This window comes from Balaenoptera ricei, chromosome 10, assembly GCF_028023285.1.
Source record: "Balaenoptera ricei isolate mBalRic1 chromosome 10, mBalRic1.hap2, whole genome shotgun sequence".
NCBI classification, from domain to species: Eukaryota; Metazoa; Chordata; class Mammalia; order Artiodactyla; family Balaenopteridae; genus Balaenoptera; species Balaenoptera ricei.
This window is the reverse complement of record NC_082648.1, coordinates 91,103,567-91,123,829: the sequence shown is the minus strand read 5'-3', so window position 1 is coordinate 91,123,829 and position 20,263 is coordinate 91,103,567. Positions and strand designations below refer to the sequence as shown.

Here is a 20,263-nt window from a genome sequence, read left to right as displayed (position 1 = left end):
CCAGGTAGAGTAATCTTGGTTGTAGGTTTTTCTCTTCCATCACTTTAAGTATATCCTGCCACTCCCTTCTGGCCTGCAGAGTTTCTGCTGAAAAATCAGCTGACAACCTTATGGGGATTCCTTTGTATGTTAGTTTTTGTTTTTCCCTTGCTGCTTTTAATATTTTTTCTTTGAATTTAATTTTTGTTAGTTTGATTAATATGTGTCTTGGTGTGTTTTTCCTACGGTTTATCCTGTATGGGACTCTCTGTGCTTCCTGGACTTGGGTGACTATTTCCTTTCCCATGTTAGGGAAGTTTTCAACTATAATCTCTTCAGATATTTTCTCAGAGCATTTCTTTTTCTCTTCTTCTTCTGGGACCCCTATGATTCGAATGTTGGCTCATTTAGTGTTGTCCCAGAGGCCTCTGAGATTGTCTTCAATTCTTTTCATTCTTTTTTGTTTATTCTGCTCCTTGGCAGTTATTTCCACCATTTTGTCTTCCAGCACACTTATTCGTTCTTCTGCCTCAGTTATTCTGCTATTGATTCCTTCTAGTGTATTTTTCATTTCAGTTATTGTGTTGTTCATCTCTGTTTGTTTGTTCTTTTGTTCTTCTAGATCTTTGTTAAACATTTCTTGTATTTTCTCAATCTGTGCCTCCTTTCTATTTCCGAGATTCTGGATCATCTTTACTATCATTACTCTGAATTCTTTTTTAGGTAGATTGCCTATTTCCTCTTCATTTATTTGGTCTTGTAGGTTTTTACCTTGCTCCTTCATCTGTGACATATTTTTTTGCCATCTCATTTTTTTTTTTCTTTATGAGTGGGATTGTGTTCCTTTCTTACTGGTTGTTTGGCCTGAGGCTTCCAACACTGTAGTTTGTAGGCTATTGTGTAGAGCTGGGTCTTGGTGCTGAGATGAGGAACTCTGTGAGACCTCACTCAGATGAATATTCCCTGGGGTCTGAGATTCTCTGTTAGTCCAGTGGTTCGGACTCGGAGCTCCCACCACAGGAGCTTCAGCCTGTCTCCGGGCTCGTGAACCAAGATCCCACAAGCCTCCTGGGGCAGCAAAAAAAATTTAAAAATAACAAATAACAAAGTAAAAAATAAAATTAGACTAGGAAACTAAGAGCTATTTTAGGAAGAATATAAAAATAAAAATATAGATGAATCAACAACCGGAAGGTACATCAGTACCACAATAGTAAAAAAGAGGAGGAGGGAAAAGAAAAAAAAAATGGCGGGTGAGGCCTTGGCTCTGGAGGGCGGGGCCTAAGCAAGGGCGAGGTTTGGATGGTGGGCCGGGCCAATGCTCAGGACCCACAGGGCTGGAAAAGGCCGTAGGGGGTGGAGCTTAGGTTCAAGGAACAGAAGGGGCCCAGGCGTGCCCCCAACCCCTGGTCTCAGAGGGCAGGGGAACCTCACCTGGGAGCCCAGCAGGCTTCCTGGGCTCGAGTGGGTGAGGCAAATGCCCTCCTCTCCTCTCCTGCTCCTCTGGTCTGGGAGGGCCCCCGCCACCTGCCTCTTCTGATCTCCCCGGCCTCCATCCTATGCCCCCAAGGACCTGCACAGCCTGGAGGGGGCTTTGGAGAGCAGGGGACTGGCCTGGGAGCTCAGCAGGGTCCCTGGGCCTGAGTGGGTGGAGCAATCACCCTCCGCTTCTCTCCTGCTCCTCCCAGAGGGCCCCTTCCGCCTGCCTCTCCTGATCTCTCTGGCCTCCCTCCTGTGCCCCCAAGGACCCATGCGGTCTGGAGGGGGCTTTGGAGGGCAGAGGATTGGCCTGGGAGCTCAGCAGTTTCCCTGGCCCGAGTGGGCAGGGCTATCGCCCTCTGCTCCTCTCCCGCTCCTCCTGCCCGCCTCTCCTGATCTCCCTGGCCTCAGGGGTACCAATCCAGTCTGAGCTCCACTTCTCCTCCCCCCTCAGTCCCCCTGCGTCCTACTGGTTCACTTTGGGGTTCCTCCCATCTCTTTTGGCATCAGAGTCCACCACCAGCAGCTGGCAGGCACCCTAGTTGTGGGGAGATGCTAACTCCTCGTCTTCCCACACTGCCATCTTGACTCTGCCCTGAATACTTTTAATGTGTGGGGAACCTTCTCTTCCCTAGCTTTTTTCCCTAGCTTTTTTCTGGAGAGATGTTCACTAATTTATCCCCAGGGAAGAAGTAAATGATCTCATTGGTGAGTTAATAGAAGGAGTTAGGTGAGTATCACTCATATCATACCTTTTTGCCTATTCATTTGCAGAGAGCACTTATCCTAGTCCCTTCCTCCATGTAATAAATTTTATAGGGGCAGCCCACACTGCAAGGAAGGTGCTGCTTATCATTGGGTAGCTAAATCTGTTTAATTCAGGGGTAAAAAATTAGCAAGCTTATCTGTCCTTAAACATAATATGTTTTCTCCAATTCAACTTCACTAGTAATGTGGTCTATATATATATATATTATGTATACATATATATATATTTAAATTGAAGTATAGTTGATTTACAATATTGTGTTAATTTCTGCTATACAGCAAAGAGATTCAGTTATACATATATACATTCTTTTTTATATATTATTTTCCATTATGGTTTATCATAGGATATTAAATATAGTTCTCTGTGCTATACAGTAGGACCTTGTTGTTCATCCATTCTATGTATAATAGCTTACTTCTGCTAACTCCAACCTCCTACTCCATCCTTCCCCCCAACCTCCTCCCCCTTGGCAACCACAAGTCTGTTCTCTATGTCCATGAGTCTGTTTCTGTTTCATAGGTTCATTTGTGTCATATTTTAGATTCCATGTAAAAGAGATATCATGTGATATTTGTCTTTCTCTTTCTGACTTACTTTACTTAGTATGATATTCTCTAGTTGCATCCATGTTGCTGCAAATGGCATTATTTCATTCTTTTTTATGTCTGAGTAGTATTCTGTTGTATATATGTACCACATCTTCTTTATCCATTCATTTGTCAGTGGACATTAGGTTGTTTCCATGTCTTGGCTATTGTGAATAGTGCTGCTATGAACATGGGGTGCATGTATCTTTTTTTAATTAGAGTTTTGTCTGGATGTAGGCCCAGGAGTGCCACTGCTGGATCATATGGTAATTCTATTTTTAGTTTTCTGAGGAAACCTCCATGCTGTTTTCCATAGTGGCTGTACCAACTTACATTCCCACCAACAGTATAGGAGGATTCCCTTTTCTCCATATCCTCTCCAGCATTTGCAGACTTTTTAATGATGGCCATCTGACCATCAGAATCAGTGTGAAGTGATACCTCGTTGTAGTTTAGATTTGTATTTCTCTAATTATTAGCGATGTTGAGCATCTTTTCATGTGCCTATTGGCCATTTGTATTTCTTCTTTGGAGGAATGTCTATTTAGGTCTGCTGCCCATTTTTTAATTGGGTTGTTTGGTTTTTTTTCTGTTGAGTTGTATGAGCTGTTTGTATTCAGCCCTTGTCGGTTGCATTATTTGCAAATATTTTCTCCCACTCTGTAGGTTATCTTTTCATTCTGTTTATGGTTTCCTTTGCTGTGCAAAAGCTTGTAAGTTTCATTAGGTCCCATTTGTTTATTTTTATTTTTATTTCAGTTGCCCTGGGACACTGTGTGATCTATATTTTTACCTTTAGTTTTCTGACTTATATTCCCTTCCTTTTCAAAAAGGGAAAAGGGGAGGGAGTGTTATTGACTTGTTCTAAATTCCAGCATTTACTAACTAAAAACTAAATATTTGTCAAAAAAAATCATAGAATTAAATTACAAACTATTTAGGAAAAAAAGTGACCCACGTGATAGCAAAGGTTTGCTATCATTAAACTATAAGGAGCTCTTACAAATCCTTAAGAGAAAAATTAACTGTGATAGAAACCCAAGAAAACATAAGCTGCAACTCACAAAGTAAGAAATATACAAATGGCTAGTAATAATGACAGCTATTATTCACTGAGGACTTACTATGTACTATGTCCTAAACAATTTACATGCATTGACTCATTTAATCTTTCAGCAACTTGGTAATGTGTTATTTTTTTCCATTTTACCGTGACAAACACTTATATATAGTGTTTGTTATATGCTAGGTAGAGTTGGAGCTTTTCACTTTTTTCCAGCCTATGTCGTTATAATAGAAAAAATAATTGTTAAAATTTATGTATGTTTTTGCCCCTTTCTCTTATTTTAGGAATGGAACATTACTAAACTTTCAATTGAATATGATTCTGAGCCCTTTGGAAAGGAACGAGATGCAGCTATTAAGAAACTGGCTACTGAAGCTGGAGTAGAAGTAATTGTACGAATTTCACATACATTATATGACCTAGACAAGTAAGTTTTTTTAATGGTAAAATACATATAACATAATATTTTTCATCTTAACCATTTTTAAGTGTACATTTCAGTGGTTTTAAGTACATGGAAAATGTACTGTGGGAATGTACTGTGGGACTAGTTTATAAAGTGGAAATAAAAACATACATAATAGAGTTGTGGGAGAATTAAGTGACTATGTGTCAAACCTTTAGCATTTTATTTAACCTCTGTGATTTTTGTTTACCCAGTGACAGATACCAAAATTACAGACATAAGTACATAAGATAAACATACTCAGAATTTCAATTTCAAAACTATTAAAAGCATCACACAATTATCTTTGACTATTCTAATTCAGCCTACTAACTTGCCTTTCTGGGCTTTTAGCAATGTTAATTTTATAGTTTATATGACATACATAGCCACAAACTGCCTTGATATATTTTACATGATTGTCATAAGTTATTTTATTTTATGTGTGTATATCTAGTCTCTCTGGATTTTAAGTCCATATGCAAATTTTATGTAATATTACATAGTCTTCTGAACAATGGTATAATATCTTATTTCTCAAAGTATATTTCCTGAACTATCAGTTTTTGGTGATGCTTTGTCCAACAAAGATTCCGTGGTCAAGTTTAAATTTATAAAGTTTTATATGCTGTAAAATTTGAAGGTTCATAAGATTTGTTAACATTAACCTTTAGCATACTGTCATCCTTACAAGTGCTGAAATCTCACAATTTACGTACCTTTTAAATTATTTTACTTTTTTATTTTCACATTTTGTCAAGTTAATAAAGCTAATTCTGTAAGTAACATGGCAGCTAGTTAATTTTATTCCAAGTGTATCAAAAAATTGTGGTTTGATTTAGTCAAGGGTCTTACTTGATATTAAGCCAGAAGTCATATATCCTTCGATAATAAACTTGCCTTCTAGTTTACCAGATTTCTTAACTTTAGAGAGCTGATAGCAAGGAGGCAAAACAAGATAAGAGCAATTGCTTTAAGTGGGAAACTCAGTGTTGTGCATAAAATTGGAATGTTTGTTAGATTGAGTGTGAGTATTTACCACATATAATCCGTCATATAAATATGTAACATGTAGAAAGCATTTTTTCTAAGATTTTTGTTTTGCCTCTGTTATGTAATTAGCAGTGTCCTCAGTAGTATCATTGTAGTATCATTATAGTGGACAAATTTCATTATGACCCTATGTATAAACTCAAAGTATTACACCAAAGCAAAATTACTAAAAGCAGAGAGCATAGTTTTTATGGTGGTTACTTTCTGTATGTACAATTGATACATAATTATATGTGATATAATGAAAACTGTACTATATTTGGATTAAGAAAACCTTGGTTTGCTATTTATTAGTTATGTGACCTTGACTAGTTTATTAAATTCTCTTGAGGCTTGAGTTGCTGATGCATAAAACGATGGAGTTGGATTTTACCAATAATTTTTTATTAAGGCTAAATGCTAGTAAGCAAATGGCCATAGTGAAAAAGAATAATTGGTATTTCCAAATTGTGTCTAATTCAAACTACCATTGGTAAGGCTTATCTTTCCTTTTAGTATTACTTAATTGAGAAATTAGTGATTAGAATTAAATATAAAATATATACATAAGATACGTATGCTGACATTTAACAAAAACATGAGCACGATATTAAATAGCAAGTGATTATCACTACAGTAGTATAGAATCCTAATTAATGAGACTTACTGATTGCTCCTTGGTATAACATTGGCCTGGTTTAGTTTTTATTGATGATTAAGAGATTCTTTGAGCTGTGTTGTGGTATGTTTTTATATTTCCATATATATTATTTTTTTGTTTTTGCTTTTAGGCTTATTTAGCCACTTGTTTTTTCCACTCATAGGTGCTTAATTCCCTTTGTCTTAAAAGTTTTGATATTTGCACACAGTATATTTTTGATACCTAGCAGATGTCTATAAAATGAAGAGAATGATTTTTAGATTTGTTAATTATTTTAACAAGTTTCTTGGTCCTATAAGAAGCTAACATTCTCCTAGAAGTCTTAAGTGATTCATTTAATTTTCTGATTTTAAGCCTTTTGAGTTTATCAATCAAAATATATTGTCCTTTTTTTAATACTAACAGCATTTTACTAACTTTTGTAATAGGATCATAGAACTAAATGGTGGACAACCACCTCTTACTTATAAAAGATTCCAGACTCTCATCAGCAAAATGGAACCACTAGAGATACCAGTAGAGACAATTACTTCAGAAGTGATAGAAAAGTGCACAACTCCTCTGTCTGATGACCATGATGAGAAATATGGAGTCCCTTCACTGGAAGAACTAGGTAGGTGTAAACGGTAATACATGTGGAGCTTAAGAGTTAATAAACCATTCAGAAAAATCCCACTTCTAATTTGACATGTAAAGTATTTTGCGCTAAAAGGAAAAGAAAGGAGAAAAAAAAGAAACTCTTAAACTAAGAAGTGATAAATCTGTGCATTATTTATGTGTTCTATAAATATGTGGTCTATCTGTTATCACCTTAAGATGTACATCTTAAAGAACAGAGACCATGTTATATATCATCTATTTTTGAGGACCTATCCCGGGCTGTCATTTCATTTTTACGCTACTGTCAAATTTGTTTTGTTTTCTTTTCTTTTCTTTTCTTTTTAGGTTTTGATACAGATGGCTTATCTTCTGCAGTGTGGCCAGGCGGAGAAACTGAAGCACTTACACGTTTGGAAAGGCATTTGGAAAGAAAAGTATGATAATACAGATGATGTTTATATTGTCAAACTGGCATTTTAAAAATAATTTCACTCTTTTTTAAAAACAAAAAAATAGACTGTTGAAAATGAAGGATTGAGAGAAATAGTTAAAATAGCACAAACCTAATTGTTTGAAAATTAACAACTATCTCTTCATTTAAGTACCCTTCTTCCTCCTCTTCTGATTATTTCCTCTTTAGCTACGATCAATACTACCCCTTCTATTCTTTCTTTGTAAGCTGGTATCTGATGACTATAACTTTGAAGCTAAGATAGAGTTCTTCTGTTTCATATTTTTCTCAGTGTCAGAGAGACAGATTGAAGGTGCTCTCAGCCTTGTGTTAGGAATTTACTGCACGAGGATGGCTAAAACAAAAGAATGATCACTTTTATCTTTCTTGTTTTTTATTAAAATCTGTCATTTGTGGCTAGAAAAATGATATTTTATTTTCCAGACACTATGTAACTTTTTAAAAAATCTCAACTTTAAACAATCTTTTAAAATGGAAAAGGCAATTAGTTAGCATAATTTTCTCTGTGTGTTTTCAGGCTTGGGTAGCAAACTTTGAAAGACCTCGAATGAATGCGAATTCCCTACTCGCTAGCCCTACTGGACTCAGTCCTTATCTCCGATTTGGTTGTTTGTCATGTCGACTATTTTACTTCAAACTGACAGATCTCTACAAAAAGGTATTATCTGGAACTGGAGCTTATTTTTCAAAATACTTTTTTTTTAAATTGCTGATAATACTTCTTTGCCTTTTAATCTTAGGTAAAAAAGAACAGTTCCCCTCCCCTTTCCCTTTATGGGCAACTGTTATGGCGTGAATTTTTCTATACAGCAGCAACAAATAATCCACGCTTTGACAAAATGGAAGGAAATCCCATCTGTGTTCAGATTCCTTGGGATAAGAATCCTGAGGCTTTAGCAAAATGGGCAGAAGGACGGACAGGCTTTCCATGGATTGATGCCATCATGACACAGCTTCGTCAGGAGGGTTGGATCCATCATTTAGCCAGACATGCAGTTGCTTGCTTCCTGACACGAGGTGACCTGTGGATTAGTTGGGAAGAAGGAATGAAGGTAAGTGTTCTTCCAACTAATGTAGTATGGCCTTATTTTGAAGAACTCTATACCTTTATAAAACAGTTCCTAAAAATTGTCTACTATGTAGATTCATTTATAGTCTAATTTTTTCAATAGAAAAGCATTTAATTCTTATCATACAGACACACTTTTGGGGAGCAGAATGGCATAATCAGATAGGAGAACTGGTGAAAACTGGTTCAGTTAACCTGAAGTCATTTCAATGGCTAAATCAGCCTAGCCATCAAGGGAGCTATAAGATTTAATACTCCAGACTTATTGGGTCGATATATATTTATAGGTGATCATTTCTGTCACATAAAGGATTCATCTGAGTTCTTAGAAATAGCAAATTTGTTTTATAAATTTTAAGCTATAAATCATTTCATCTCACTTCAACACCATAGCTTTTTAGTCATAATTATATTATGTAATGTGAAGCATACAACATTTTGTGACATCTTGTGGTTATATATAATAGGACTTAAATATGTTTTACCTTCCTGCCTATATCATAAATTTCCCCTATCCAAAGACCATTTCTGATCCTATGTTTTTTTACATCTCCTGTATTTCCTAGTACAAAGTTGTGCATGAGGTAGATGTACAGCACACAATGAATTTATAAAAAATAATTTATTTTAATTCTATTTCCCTTTTGGATCAAGGAATCCCAAATTTAAACTGTATAATACTAATGAATTTTTAAAGGTCATTTGTATTTGATTGCTCCCATTATGTAGGCCAATGTACTAAGCTTCTAAGTTTTTGTTGGTGGTTTATTTGGTAGCATTTTTGCATTCTTGAAAGTGTTTACTGCTTTTTTTTCTTTTTTTTTTTTTTTTTTTTTAATTTATTTATTTATGGCTGTGTTGGGTCTTCATTTCTGTGCGAGGGCTCTCTCTAGTTGTGGCAAGCGGGGGCCACTCTTCATCGCGGTGCGCTGGCCTCTCACTGTCGCGGCCTCTCTTGTTGTGGAGCACAGGCTCCAGACGCGCAGGCTCAGTAGTTGTGGCTCATGGGCCCAGTTGCTCTGTGGCATGTGGGATCTTCCCAGACCAGGGCTCAAACCTGTGTCCCCTGCATTGGCAGGCAGATTCTCAACCACTGCGCCACCAGGGAAGCCCTTTTTCTTTTTTTTTAATCTTCTCATATCCCATCTTATCCTTTTAAATTGGTGACTTTAATAACTTTTACTCTCCCCTCTTCCAATAACACTGCAAAGATTAGAACAGTAAATTCTATTCAGAAATCTATATATTACTAATATGTTTCTTTCCCTGAAATAACTCATTATAGAATAGAACACAGACAAGGAAGCTAACTTTGGAATGTTTAATTTTACAGTTCTGTGCTAGATTTTCTTGCCTTGACTTTTGATTTGCAGAGACCTAGAAAAATTCTTGCTTTGAGAATTATGTGTGTGCAAACTAATTGATTACTGTTACTTCCGAAGGTATTTGAAGAATTATTGCTTGATGCAGATTGGAGCATAAATGCTGGAAGTTGGATGTGGCTGTCTTGTAGTTCCTTTTTCCAACAGTTTTTTCACTGCTATTGCCCTGTTGGTTTTGGTAGGAGAACAGATCCCAATGGAGACTATATCAGGTAAATCAAGAAGGATTATTATTCAGTTTGGAATAGCTAACCTAGGAAGAACTTTTCATGTTTAAGCAACGCTTAAGGTATTCCCCACTCATGATGGGCAGCAGAGATGAGGAGAAGGGTAACAAATCATTTAAATGGTATTGATTTGATTTTGGTCATTCATAGCTAATAAATAGTTTGTTATAATTTGCTTATAGTTCATTTTATTAATAATTTTTCTTCCTTCTCCCAAAAGACGTTATTTGCCTGTCCTAAGAGGCTTCCCTGCAAAATATATCTATGATCCCTGGAATGCACCAGAAGGTATTCAAAAGGTAGCCAAATGTTTGATAGGAGTTAATTATCCTAAACCAATGGTGAACCATGCTGAGGCGAGCCGTTTGAATATTGAGAGGATGAAACAGATCTATCAGCAGCTTTCACGATATAGAGGACTAGGTATGTCAGTAAATGCCTTTGATTTGTTTCTTTGGCAACTGTTTATGTACCCATCCTTGAACTTGATCTTGATCATAACTTAATAGGAAACTTTTTCCCTTTAGGTCTTCTTGCATCAGTGCCATCTAATCCTAATGGGAATGGAGGCCTCATGGGGTATTCTCCTGGAGAAAATATCCCAGGTTGTAGCAGCAGTGGAAGTAAGTGAAAAGGAAATTTCTGCTCTTAGTAACATAAAGAGATTAATAATAAATATATTGTTTATTGTACCTCACTATAATATGTTTTTTAAAATCTATCTTTAAACTGTGTAATACGTTCCTTGTACACATGCATACGTGCACATATACATACACACATACCCTCACTCCATTAGTGACATTTTAGAGATAGAAACATCATTATACATAGTGGAATTTGGGTCAAGGTAAAGATCTTCTTGCAAACTGAATGAGGTTAGCAATTTTTAAGGATAAAATGAAACTGAAATGTTATATTTTCAGAATGGTCATTATTTTTTACTCCCTTTAAGTATATGTCAGCTATAAGGTAATTAGTTAAGAAGGTCAGAGGCCCTGTGAACGTAGCCAAAAGATTTATCACACACATGCATAGGGCCTCTAGTCCTTTTGCGCATGAGTTTTTTCTTACAAAGCCTGGTCTATAATCGTTTTCTTTGTGATATATATAGTTAGTTGCCACATATATTCTTAATATGTGTCAAGAAGTCAATATGTATTGGAAATTTGAATCATACCAATTTTCAAAAGTTCTAACCAAAAATAGCATGAAGCTAATTAATTTGATTAAAAACAAGGCTGAATGGCTGGACTTACTACTTTCTGTTTGGTCGTGTAAGGGGATAAAAACATCCATATTCTAAATTCTAAAACATCATTTTGTGGTTTGGAAATAAAGTTTTTTTGGTATTTCAGTTATAGGTAGTAAAATAAATAATTCTGCATGGTTACTAAAAGGAAAAAAAAAACCAAGGCTGCATTAGAGGAATGCTTATTTAAAAAAAAAAAAGAAGTCAGCTATTCAAAATTTGATATTAAGAATAACACCTTTAACAAATTGCACCTTTCTGAATTCAGAAATATTTTGCATGCTTTTGAGAGCATCAACAATTAGCTTAAGGAGAAAGGAACGAAAGCACTCATATCTTGACTGCCTACTTTGTGCCTCAGTATGAGGGTATTTTGGCCACATACTCACAATAACCTTGAGAGGTGGTAGTAGGCTTCTCATTTTATGATTGGGAAAATTAGCCTAGAAGAGTTAGGTAACTTAACCAAGATCCCACAGTTAGTAAGCAGTTGAGCTAAGATTCAGATCCAAGTCTAACTAGTCCTAAAGTTCATACTCTTTCCTGTATCACTGGGTCTCCCCTGCAAATGTAATGCCAAATGTAGTGTTCATAGACAAAATATTTTATTACTGGAATGTGTTTCACCTGCATTCAAATTGTTGCTAATGATGGCAGTGTACTTCAAAAATGTTCTTTCTCAGAGTCTCCTACAATTTGAAGTAAATTTTAATAAGGTAGCATTTCAAAAGTTCTATCAGATTTCTTATGCAGTTCACAGACTGCCTCTTTTGCCCACACATGAGTTTGAGGGACAGAAGTTCTGTGAAGCAGTAAGATAACAGGCAGGTGGCAGAGGGTGGAAAGCAACAGACTCCAGTTACCTAGCTAATAGACAATGATGGTACATACTGTTTCTTAGTCCAGTCAAATCTGTATTTATCTGCAAAACTAATCATGTTAGCAAGTTAAATTGGAATAATTTTGCTTCACAAATTTATAAACATGATGTTTTGTGATAGGATTAATAAATCTTGAAAGTAGTCTAATCATGTAAATATTTGCCTATAACACACTTTGTAGCTAGGTGCTTTGAGGCCTTCAAAAGACATAGAAGACATAAAAGCTACATAGAGCTTAGAGTCTAAATGGGGGTGTGGAAGGGGGAAAAAAAAACAACTGAAAAAAGTGATAAATTGTAAGATGCTGCCTCCTCATGCAGTAGGAAAAAAGGGAGTTGAAGGAACTAGGAAACTTTTCTTAGAATATGGTGGGGGACTTCCCTGGTGGCACAGTGGTTAAGAATCTGCCTGCCAATGCAGGGAACATGGGTTCAAGCCCTGGTCAGGGAAGATCCCACACGCTGTGGAGCAACTAAGCTGGTGCGCCACAACTACTGAGCCTGTGCTCTGGAGCCCGCGAGCCACAACTACTGAGCCCGTGTGCCACAACTACAGAAGCCCATGTGCCTAGAGCCCGTGCTCGTCAACAAGAGAAGCCACCACAATGAGAAGCCCATGGACCACAACGAAGAGTAGCCCCCACTTGCCACAGCTAGAGAAAGCCCGCACACAGCAACAAAGACCCAACACAGACAAAAATAAATCAATAAAAAATTTTTAAAAAAAGAAAAGAAGATGGTGGGGTGGGTAGCATTTAAGTAGGCAGATGAAGGAGAGAGCATTGTAGACCTGAAAATGGGAGTGCTTATGGCAAGATCCTTAGGATACTATGCTGTTAAGAATTTCTCCCCTCAGGTTTCTGTTCCATTTGAAAGGACTTACATGGGGACTTCCCTGGTGGCACAGTGGTTAAGAATCTGTCTGCCAATGCAGGGGACATGGGTTCAATCCCTGGTCCAGGAAGATCCCACATACCACAGAGCAGCCAAGCCCGCACGCCACAACTACTGAAGCCTGCATGCCCTAGAGCCCACATGCTGCAACTACTGAGCCCACGTGCTGCAACTACAGAAGCCGGCACACCTAGAGCCAGCGCTCCACAACAAGAGAAGCCACCGCAACGAGGAGCCCACACACCGCAGCAAAGAGTAACCCCCGCTCACCACAACTAGAGAAAGCCTGTGCGCAGCAATGAAGACCCAACGCAGCCAAAAAATAAATAAAAAGTTTTTAAAAAATGCTAGAAAGGACTTATACTTCGGAAGCGTATCCCTTAATGCCCCATACTTACCCTATTCGTAGGCTTTTATTTGCAATGTCTTAAAGGCATTTCAAAGGGCAAGGTTATTTATGATTTAAGTTTTTTAATGACTGTGCAAAAATTCTTTATCTCTGCAACAGAAACTGCATTTTCGTCCTCTCATTTTTGTAGACTTTTTGTGCTCAGGAAAGGAATAAACTAACATACATAGATGTCTTGAGATATTTTTGTTCTTATAATAAAGCAGACTACTAAAATTTTTTCTATTATAAAATACCTGTTCAGCATTATTAGTCATTGGGGAAATGCAAATTAAAGCTACGAAGAGATAGGACTTCACACCCACTTAGGGTGACCAGTTATCACTGATTGCCTGGCATTGAGGAGTTTCTTGGGACACAGGACTTTCCATGCTAACACTTGAAGAGTCCCAAACTGGGATGAGTTGGTCACCCTATAACCACTAGAGTGGTTGAAATAAAAAAGACAGTAACAAGTGTGTGAAGGATGTGAAGAAACTGGAACCCTCATACATTGCTGAGAGGTAGGGTGTAAAACAGTGAAGCCATTTTGGGAAGCAGTTTGGCAGTTTCTTAAAAGCTAAACATAAATTTAACGTACAACCCAGAAATTCCATTCCTAAGTATCTATCCAAAAGAAGTGAAAATATATGTCTACACAGAGACTTATATGTGAATGTTTATAATAGATTTATTCATGATAGTCAAAATGGAGTATATCCATACAATGGAATATTAATTCATAAAAAGGAACAAAATGCTGATATATGCTACAACATGGATAAATCTCAAAAATACTATGTTAAGTTAAAGAAGCCAGACACAAAAGACCACATGCTGCATGGTTCCACTTATATGAACTAGTGAGAAAAGTCATGTTTTTAAAAGAGAGAGTAGATTAGTGCCTACCTTAGGCTTATAGGTGGGAATGGAGAATGAAAGCAAATGGACATGAGAGATCTTTTGGAGGTGATGAAAATGTTCTAAGACTGGATTATGCTGGTGATTACACAACTCTGTAAATTAACTAAAAATTATTGAATTGTACCCTTAAAACAGTTGAATTTTATGGTATATAAATTATTCCTCAAAACTGCTTTAAAAAATTATTCACTATAGACAGTTTAGAAAATTCAGAAAAATAGAAAATAACAATAAAAATCAAATAAATACAATAATTGAAAAATGTATTTGTTGAAGTTTTTTAAATTGTAAAATATGCACAACATAAAATTTAGCATTTTAACCATTTTAAATGTACAATTCATTGGAATTAAGTACCTTCACATTATTCTGTGAAGTTTTCAGTAGAGTTGTGCAAAGATGCATGATGACAAGTATCACTATTAGGGGAAGCCCTGATGATAGTAAGACCAGTAGCAGCACCATTCAGCGGTGAATTTGCCACAGTCCAGAGTCTGACCTTCAGCCTTACAAGTCTAAAGCCTGAACGTTTGCTATAATTAGTGGTGACCATTCTGTGAATGACAGACTAGAAATTTTAAAATCATATGAATTAAAATATCAACAGGGAACATTAGTTTATTAGCTAATGGTGGAAATATTCCTTTCCAGAAGTCCTCAACCTTGATCAGGGCATTCACTTTCCCAATTCTGAGTACCCGAAAAGCTGAATTCTTTATCCAGAGAAATGTGATAAGTATGAAGTTACACTAAAAATAAGTAGATTGTCTTGTTCGGGCCATCATGCAACCACTCCTAGGGGTAGGATCCTCATATTTTTCCATAATGTTTTCTCTAGAATCTACTTTTCTGTGCTAACCCATTCTCCTATAACATTTTTTTCTTTTTAGGAGAATTGATGCAATTGCACAGGCTAGGTAACTGCTCCATTGTTTAACTCTCATCTGGCAGGCCCTTATTCCCTTACTGTATCTCCAAGAACATATGTTTTAGATAGGTGCTGAGGGAGGAGGAGGTGAAGGAAGGATGTATATCTCACTGATGCCCTATGTTTTGACTTCATGATCAAGTGTCTAATTGTCATCCAGTAAAGAAGTGTTTTTTAGAAAATGATTATCAGTGATTTTGCCTTTGAACAATCAACATTTCTATGACCCTAAATTTAAGAACAAGTTAAGTTTTCCTGATTTGGGTATGATTTTTGGTTCATATGAAGGGTTGTGGATTAATCCTAAAACGCACAATACAAATACTAAAAATTAGATTTGTAATCGTAATACATACAACTTGAAATTTATTTTAAGTAATTTTACTATGTTTAAAATACTAACAGGTTGCACTCCAGGGAGTGGTATTTTACATTATGCTCATGGAGATAGTCAGCAAACTCACCTATTAAAGCAAGGTAAGAATGTAGCATTTGAGCATACTCTTCTTCTCACCTTTCTTATCTTAAACATACATTTTTTTAAAAATGTGTAGGAAGAAGCTCCACGTGCACTGGTCTCAGCAGTGGGAAACGTCCTAGTCAGGAAGAGGACACACAGAGTATCGGTCCTAAAGTCCAGAGACAGAGCACTAATTAGGTAAATATTTTAGAGCTTTATTTCTTGCTTTAGCGGAGTGTATAATCAACATAAATTAATATAATTTCCAAAATGGAGCTAATCTCTATTTTCAAACCAGAGAATCTGAGGCATAAATTTTTCAGTGATTGTTACAAAATCAGTTAATTCTTAGACAAGAGAAATGTATCTGTCCTGGACAAAGTGCTGTACTCAGTTTTATGGTCGTCTGAACTGATGATCTTCAAATTTGAAAAGCTTATGATGTCATGCTCAGGTTTTTCCTCGGAAAAAGCCATCCTTTTCATTTCTCTCCTGTGTGACCAGGAGTCTAAAACAAAGTGACTTTTTTATTTTAGTGATATTAATATAATCCCTTTATGAAATTTTCCGCAAATCTTCTCTTGTGTTTATAAATTTCTTTTAACTATTGTGATACTTCTAAAATCTAAATTATTTCCAGTTTGGGAATAGTTTAAGTTTTTTTTAAATGTTGGCCCTTTTTAGAAGTGTCAGAAAGCCATGCCTGTATTCAGTTCAACTGGTTATGGGATACCATTTTGTGATTTAAATTTATATGAAAAGTATTCATATAGTGCATTTGCCAGTTTTTAAAGACTTGTTTCTTCAGTTATCTTGAACTGTTTACATTTTTAAAATCATTGCTATTTTTTAATGCCAATATAATTAGTCTGTAAATTTCTTGAAGATCAGTAAACACTCATCAGATTTTTGTCATTCCTTGCAATCAAGCTTTACCCAGTTTTTTTTTTCCCTTAAATCACAGAAAACATTCAGAAGGAATACCGTTGCAGCAGAAATTGGTGGGCAGTTCAATACTTTTTCAGTTAAATTATTTTAAAATGTTCTTCATTAATGGAAAACAGTTACATATTGAAATGCATTATTTCTAATAACATTTCTGTAGTTTTTAACTTTTTAATGAATTTGACATAGGACAAATGGTAATTTGTATATAAAGAACTTGGTAAAAGAATTTGCTTAATGTAAATATAGTCACAATTAGTATAGACCCATCAATATATTTTTGATAATCTTTCATGTATGGTAAAAATTAAAGTGGCAAACTGATATTCTGATATAAAAATCAAAGTTTTGAGAGTCAGTGTGAGAATATAGGATTTTAGACTTTATTAAAAGACTGTTAAAATTTTAAGACAGAATTTTTCTTGACATCATTATTTGGTCTAACTTTGAACTCTTTGACAATAATGTTTCAGAAAACGTGTAATCAAAATTGGTAGTTATAGCCTCCATTAACATAGACAATATATATTTTAAAGCTTCATGTATGCCTGTTTTCACCCAAAGTTGTGGATATCATGGTATCATGTGTTAAGTTCTTCTTGTCTCCCTTTCTTTGTTCAGTTACAGCTAAAGTGACTTTGTTATTAAAGTATATGCATATATGGAATCCTGTGTACTTGGTGGTTGCTTTTTTTTTTTTTTTCCTTTTCTTTTTAAAAAATTTTTTGTTTGTTTTAGGTAAGGGGGAGAGCACTGGTATGTGAGATGTGATCACAAATTAGAAACAGATTCTGTAAACTACATGTCACCATTCTGAATGAAGAAACAGCTAATATATATTTAGTAAAATACTTTTCAAAATTATTCCAAGTAAGAATACTATCTTCCAAATACTTCATACTTTTAAAAATAAAGTTATCTGTAAGAAAGATTTAAAACCAAATAAATTTTTTTCAAGTAATTGGGCTTATAACTCTGAGTTAGTCAGTAGGGGGTAGCAGTTAAGAGTGTGGGCCCTGGAGTCAAATGCCTGGCTCTGTCACTCATTAGTTTTGAGATCTTGGGCAATTATTAACCTTTTTTTTTTTTTTTTTTTTTTTTTTTTTTTTTTTTAAACCTAATAATGCCGGTTTTTTTTTTTGTTTGTTTGTTTTGTTTTTAAAGGAACTCCTTTATTTATTTATTTATTTATTTATGGCTGTGTTGGGTCTTTGTTTCTGTGCAAGGGCTTTCTGTAGTTGCGGCAAGCGGGGGCCACTCTTCATCGCGGTGCGCGGGCCTCTCACTATCGCGGCCTCTCCCGTTGCGGAGCACAAGCTCCAGACGCGCAGGCTCAGTAGTTGTGGCTCGCGGGCCTAGTTGCTCCGCGGCATGTGGGATCTTCCCAGATCAGGGCTCGAACCTGTGCCCCCCGCATTGGCAGGCAGATTCTCAACCACTGCGCCACCAGGGAAGCCCAATTATTAACCTTTTGTGCCTTCTTTTTTCTCTTCTATAAAAAGTGAGGATGAGAGTAGTATCTGCTTCATAGTACATATGAAATGCTCATAACAGCACCTGGCATGTGGTAGGATGCTCAGTAAATATTAGCTACAGGATTGCCGTTCTGTGTAGCTCTCTGAAATGTGCAGTGCGTAGTCTACATAACTGCCTGCTGCAGCTCTGGTTAGCTGCCATTATTGTTACCATTATTATTATCCCTTTACTGTTCTCCAGGAGGCCAGTTCTTACCATTTGGAATTATAACCATTGGCTTTTGTTTTCCCATCTTTATTAGTGATAAGATGTTCAGTGTGGTAATTGTATTTAAAGGTAACTCAAGATAAATTTGAGTCAGAAATCCAGAAACAATCATTTTTATTTTTAGATGAGACACATTTTAGAAAGTATCCTGGATAATTAATTAATACTGATCAATAAATTCATTACTGAGAAAGAAAAAACTGCCTTATCTTCTTTCATCACTGTTAATAAGGAATAATATTTTGTTTCTCACACCTGTACTTTACTTCCTGCTCTTTGGACCTGATTGTACTATACAGAATTGAGAAATTCATTGACTTGGAATTTACCATCACCATTTGGGGAATAAAAGATGCAGTTTTAATATGAATAAATCAGTATTTTAGTAAAAGAACACTATTTCAACATAGGCACTGATATTTTACTTTTAAATGTAGAAGGATTTTAATATGTTTGGGGGGGGTGGGGTGGGGAACGCTTTTTTCAGTTTGGTCTAAATTGTGACTAAAACAAAAAAATCACCAAAAGGGAAAGAGAGGTATCAATCAATGTGCTCCAGCTGAGCAAATGCACTATATTTGAATACAGTGCTGTCCCCCTAACTGGAAGGGTTAGTGTTCTAAAAACCCTACAGCAGGTGGTTGAGGGATTTTAAGACATTTTGTTCATTCAGCAGATGCTTCTTGAACTCTTATTACCAAAAACTGTGCTTAGCAACTTGGAAAAACTGAATTGAGGGAACTACGTTTTTAAGTTTTTCACATTCACTTAAAACAGTAAATTTGGGATATAAAAGACTGATAGCAATATTACTTTTAACCATCTCTTACATACTAGAAACTTCAGGATCTTCCCACAATTTCAAACATATGTTTGTAATTTTCTTGTAGGTAGTATGCCTAATACTAGGTTCTTTGAACCCCTGTTTCTCCATCCAAGTGTTTTTCTGATTGTATGGTTCTAGAAATGAACTCTAAACATTTAGGATGGAAAAGACTTTGGGTAGCATTTATTTAAGACAACTGGCACAGCTAAGTTGGTCAATTTCAAGTGTGATTACAATGCACAGGGTTATATGTATTGTCATTCCTCATACAGTTATGTGGAGCCCTGATACAAGCTGCTAGCACCTTAATGCACATCTCTGCTCCCTCCCTCCTGACCAGTGACTGCAGCATGCAGTTCTAAGGCCCTAGTTTACATTCCTTAACGTCCTCCTCTTTTCTGTGTCCTACTTTAATTCCCTTTTCCTAGATGCAGGTGACACACTTTGGTTAGTCTGGACCCCAGATCCTTGTATTTCAGGAAGAAGAGTGCGGTAAAGCCATGAATAATGGGGCTTTTGTATACGGGTAACTCAGAGGGAGAAGGGTTACTGGACAAACACTCCCCTACCTCACATACATTAGCCACCCAGTTAATTCTAGAATATCCTGGAGATCAAAGTTGACCTAGAGACAAGGAGCCAGGATTCTTGCTGCTACTCTGTGGAATTAAAGTGCAACTTGTCAGTCCCTCTAAACAAAGCCATTGAGCATAAACTGGGTAATAAGTCTAGACTCAAAGATTTGGTTAGCATTTCCTGAGTCCCTACCATATGCCAAGCACTGTTCATAGGAAAATTAATTCATCAGTATCCACAAGGAGTTCACTCCACAAGGAGAGAGGGCCATCTTGAAGAATTACAGTGCTGCATGTTAAGGCTGTGTTAGAACTGTGCACAGTATACTATGAAATACGCAAAGTGAGGGGCCTATAGGCTGGGAAAATCACAGCTTTCCTGACCCCCAACTCCACACCCAGCATAGGACAGCTAGGCCAGTCAGGGCACCCTGTCCTTGGAAACATTTAACTCTAGTTGCGATTAATCATGTCATTGGTTGTTAGTGTCTTTGTCCTCCACTAGAATGTAAACCTCATCAGGATAGGGAATGTACTTTATTCCCCCTTGTCTTGTGCAACGCTCTTTTGTCATTGCAGCTTCACATGCTTGACACTTAACAGGCATGCCATAAATATGTGTATGGATAAATAGAATAAATGGGACAGACATTGAGCCTGGCTTTAAGGAGAAATTT

General features: G+C 36.4%; 1 protein-coding gene across 5 annotated transcripts in view; it reads left to right on the top strand.

Moving 5' to 3' along the window:
- Positions 1-17,109, top strand: part of CRY1 (cryptochrome circadian regulator 1) — a 95,007-nt gene extending 77,898 nt beyond the window's left edge. For 3 of the 5 annotated variants that reach the window (XM_059936828.1, XM_059936826.1, XM_059936829.1), the window contains 11 exons: positions 4,168-4,310; positions 6,450-6,634; positions 6,967-7,055; positions 7,611-7,751; positions 7,834-8,145; positions 9,605-9,756; positions 9,992-10,194; positions 10,299-10,394; positions 15,443-15,514; positions 15,592-15,695; positions 16,462-17,109. In XM_059936828.1, the coding sequence (XP_059792811.1) occupies positions 6,517-6,634; positions 6,967-7,055; positions 7,611-7,751; positions 7,834-8,145; positions 9,605-9,756; positions 9,992-10,194; positions 10,299-10,394; positions 15,443-15,514; positions 15,592-15,695 (1,287 nt within the window). In that variant the 5' untranslated portion in view covers positions 4,168-4,310; positions 6,450-6,516 and the 3' untranslated portion in view covers positions 16,462-17,109. The remainder of the gene's footprint in view (positions 1-4,167; positions 4,311-6,449; positions 6,635-6,966; positions 7,056-7,610; positions 7,752-7,833; positions 8,146-9,604; positions 9,757-9,991; positions 10,195-10,298; positions 10,395-15,442; positions 15,515-15,591; positions 15,696-16,461) is intronic. The other 2 variants (XM_059936831.1, XM_059936827.1) reach the window with 2 other exon arrangements.
- The last annotated feature ends 3,154 nt before the right edge of the window (positions 17,110-20,263 follow it).